This window comes from Geospiza fortis, unplaced genomic scaffold (genome assembly GCF_000277835.1).
Source record: "Geospiza fortis unplaced genomic scaffold, GeoFor_1.0 scaffold7, whole genome shotgun sequence".
NCBI classification, from domain to species: Eukaryota; Metazoa; Chordata; class Aves; order Passeriformes; family Thraupidae; genus Geospiza; species Geospiza fortis.
Window position 1 is genome coordinate 3,240,867 of NW_005054344.1, and position 3,155 is coordinate 3,244,021.

Here is a 3,155-nt window from a genome sequence, read left to right on the forward strand (position 1 = left end):
CTGACACTGCTGGTTTAAAACATTCAGAGTCAAGGACACTCCAAGCTGGAAACAGTTTTCATTTGGTTACATAACAGATCAGCTGACCTCCAATTTATAAATAATTCTATATTTCCTCAATACTCACCCAGTTAACCTTACTCTGCAAACATACTTCAGTGCTGCTGGGTAATTCAGTCCGAATGTTTAATGCAATGGGTGATGCTGGTGAGCATAAAACATTAAGAAAAAATAATTTCAATAGACACCACAGTATTATTTTGTGATACTTGCCCCAAGAATATTCCTTGCTGCACAGAGATTTTACAGGCATTTATTCACAATTTAGAAGCTCCACATGACCACAGGACCCCTTTTCTGTTTCTTCCATAAATTTCATACAAAGTAAAAATTTATGATGTCACTTAGTTTCAGTCCATATCAGCACAGCTGATGACTTTCTGCTGGACCAAAAATTTCTAACTTAACAATAACAACTGCAGTACTGCAATAGCTAAGCTTCAATCTATAGAAATCTAAAATTTAAACCAAAATATTCACACCTGACATAAATACTGCATGATTTTTTTTCTTGAAGTTTTTTGAGTTTTTTGTTTTGAATTTGTGTGAAAGCTAGATAAGAACAATGCAGTGCAGTATACTGTACCTGAGGCATCAGTACTTGAAATAAAACCCAAATAATCTGTTAAATTATGTGTATTTTATGTTTTCAATAGTAGGATCAGCCACCCCAAGCAATCCAAATTTAACAGAGAAGCCTGATCCAGCTTTCTGAAGCTACATTTCAGATGCCAGGCTAGAAGAGCAGTACAAGAGAGCTCTGCATAAATCTAATACAGTTTAAATTCAGATTTTATCAGAGAAATGATGTGTTAAGATCAACACATAGCAAGGTATTCTCTCACTGTAGTTTAATGAAGTAATTTAAAAACAAAACAAAACAAGACACCTTACACATCCTTGTTACTTCCCGAAACATAACCCAAACTTTGGTAAAGTGAACTGCACCCTAGCCATGCTACTCACCTTGTTTAGAAGACAGTTGATGCACAGGTCGTGCTGGCTGAAGGGATTTACCAATAAACTTTTTTGCTTCTGTAACATTTTGAAACATCGCACTTCAAAAAAGCAGCTGAAATCATTAGCATTCAGTTTCACACACGGATGTTAAACAAGAGGAGCAATCCACCTACTCCTTGTTAGTTGCATTTGACAAGGCAATATTATATCTGGGCAGGAAAAAGCAGAAGAGTCTGATTCATCAATTTTTTTAGATGATTGAACATGCTGGATAAAATTTGCATGAAGACAGAATCAGACACTTCTTTCATTTTTCCTTCCAACTGAGCTGCCCTAGCTTCTTCTTAAGAAGATTCTTTCCCTGTATGTCTATGTACACATTTAGAGAAAGGAGATGGGGACATGATGGAAATAAGGGAGTTTCTAACATTTTAGTTCAACAGGTTTTTAATTAATTAGCAGCAGCATACCCCTTATCAATCTGCTGTCTGCACAGGAGTTCCTTACATATCTAGATAAACTTAGAGGACTGTTTTTTAATAGCTGCTTTAGTTAAATTAATACAGTTTTGTATTCTTCCCACTCAGTTTAGCTACTATAGAAGCATCAAAAACTGTGAAGGTGGTGCTGGGCTGAAAAATCTCACACTTTAAGTAAGAAATCAGTTGGAAAATGTTCATTTGAAGTATCTGTATCCTAATGGATATCCCTCTCGTTCCCATCTCTTGTCAACTGGGAGATTTTATGATTTGAAGGAATTTCAGCTTTTTTTAGAGAAAAAAAATACCAGAAAGAACAACCACGACAATATAAATGACACTGATTTTTTTTTCTCTAAGAAAGTTTACAAGACAAGGGAATAACTGTTATAACAAAAAAAATTCAAGAAATACTCATGACTGCAAGAGTTACAACTACATTATCCATTTTCAGTACAAAACAGGAAAAGAAAAGCTAGGCTATTAGACCCAGTATCATACACAACTTTAGTTTGTCTTTGTGTTATAGGAAGAAAACTAAAAATGATCTTAGAATTTACTACACTATAATTTTTTGAACACTTCTAACACAGTCAAATAACAATTTTCCGACATATGAAGTTGGAACTAGATCTAGAAACCAACTGTTTCATGGTTACTGTCTGAATTAGAACAACTTAACTAAAGCTAGGAAAAAAAATCTGGTTTGATTCTCTGATTTTCCTACCCGCTCAGCTTAAAAAAGGAAGACTTCAAAGTTGTAGTCAAAAGAAGCAATGAAAATTCCTGCAACTGAATTAACTAAGACTACACATAGGGATGACATATTTCATTTTACCCAAATTATGAATGTTTGTATAAATCACATTTATCCTAGATAGTGAATTTCCACAGAAAGCAATGCAGTGATTATACACATTTGCATCAGAAGACTGAAAAAAACCCCAACAGGCAAGTTTTCCTTCATGCCCTGATGACAAATGATAAGCATGCTTTTTAAAAACAGGAAAACTTGTTAAAGAGACTGCCTAGCTTCTACAATGCAGCACACCTCTATTTTTTCATAGTGTTCTGACAATAAAAACAAATTTTGTGGTGGCAGCAAAACACATTTTGCCGCTCTTCTCTCATCCTCCCCCAGGAAGACTCCAGAAAAGATCAAGTTATCTAGCCCAACCTCCTCAATTAATAGAGTGTTCTTTCTGACCAGTGTCAAGGAAAGTGGAGAAGGAGTCATTTTAATAGCTGAGAAATAAACTGCTTCCATGAGAGACTACTGCAGTAGGGGCGGCATCCCAAGAATTGTCCCTTCCAAGGCCACACTGCTTCTCTGGGGACATTCCCATGGGAGACGTGCCCAGCAGAAGGGAAGCCTTGTGGCACCAACAAACAGGCCTAGAAGCAGTTCTGTAGAACCCAGGTTTTTTTGGGTTTTTTTTTAGTATATTAATAAGCTGGACATTGACAGCAGCCATTTCCCAAGAGCCCATCTGAAGAGACTGGAAGGCTCTTTCCTAAATGCGTGAAGGGGATTTGACGCTATTTTCGTGAAAAATCCCCAAGAGTAACCGGAAACTGACCGTCCCCCCTCGCCCAAAATGGCACCGCACTGGGAACCCCACAAAGAAACAAAACCCCCACCGCCGCCCGGCCCCT

At 37.1% G+C, this 3,155-nt stretch overlaps 1 protein-coding gene across 1 annotated transcript in view; it reads right to left on the minus strand.

The window, feature by feature from the left end:
• CUNH8orf88 (chromosome unknown C8orf88 homolog) overlaps window positions 1-1,114 on the minus strand; it is an 8,078-nt gene extending 6,964 nt beyond the window's left edge. The window contains exons 1-2 of the mRNA XM_031058533.1: window positions 1,027-1,114; window positions 128-204 (exon numbers count right to left, since the gene is read on the minus strand). Coding sequence (XP_030914393.1) covers window positions 128-204; window positions 1,027-1,114 — 165 coding nt within the window. The remainder of the gene's footprint in view (window positions 1-127; window positions 205-1,026) is intronic.
• Window positions 1,115-3,155: the final 2,041 nt, after the last annotated feature.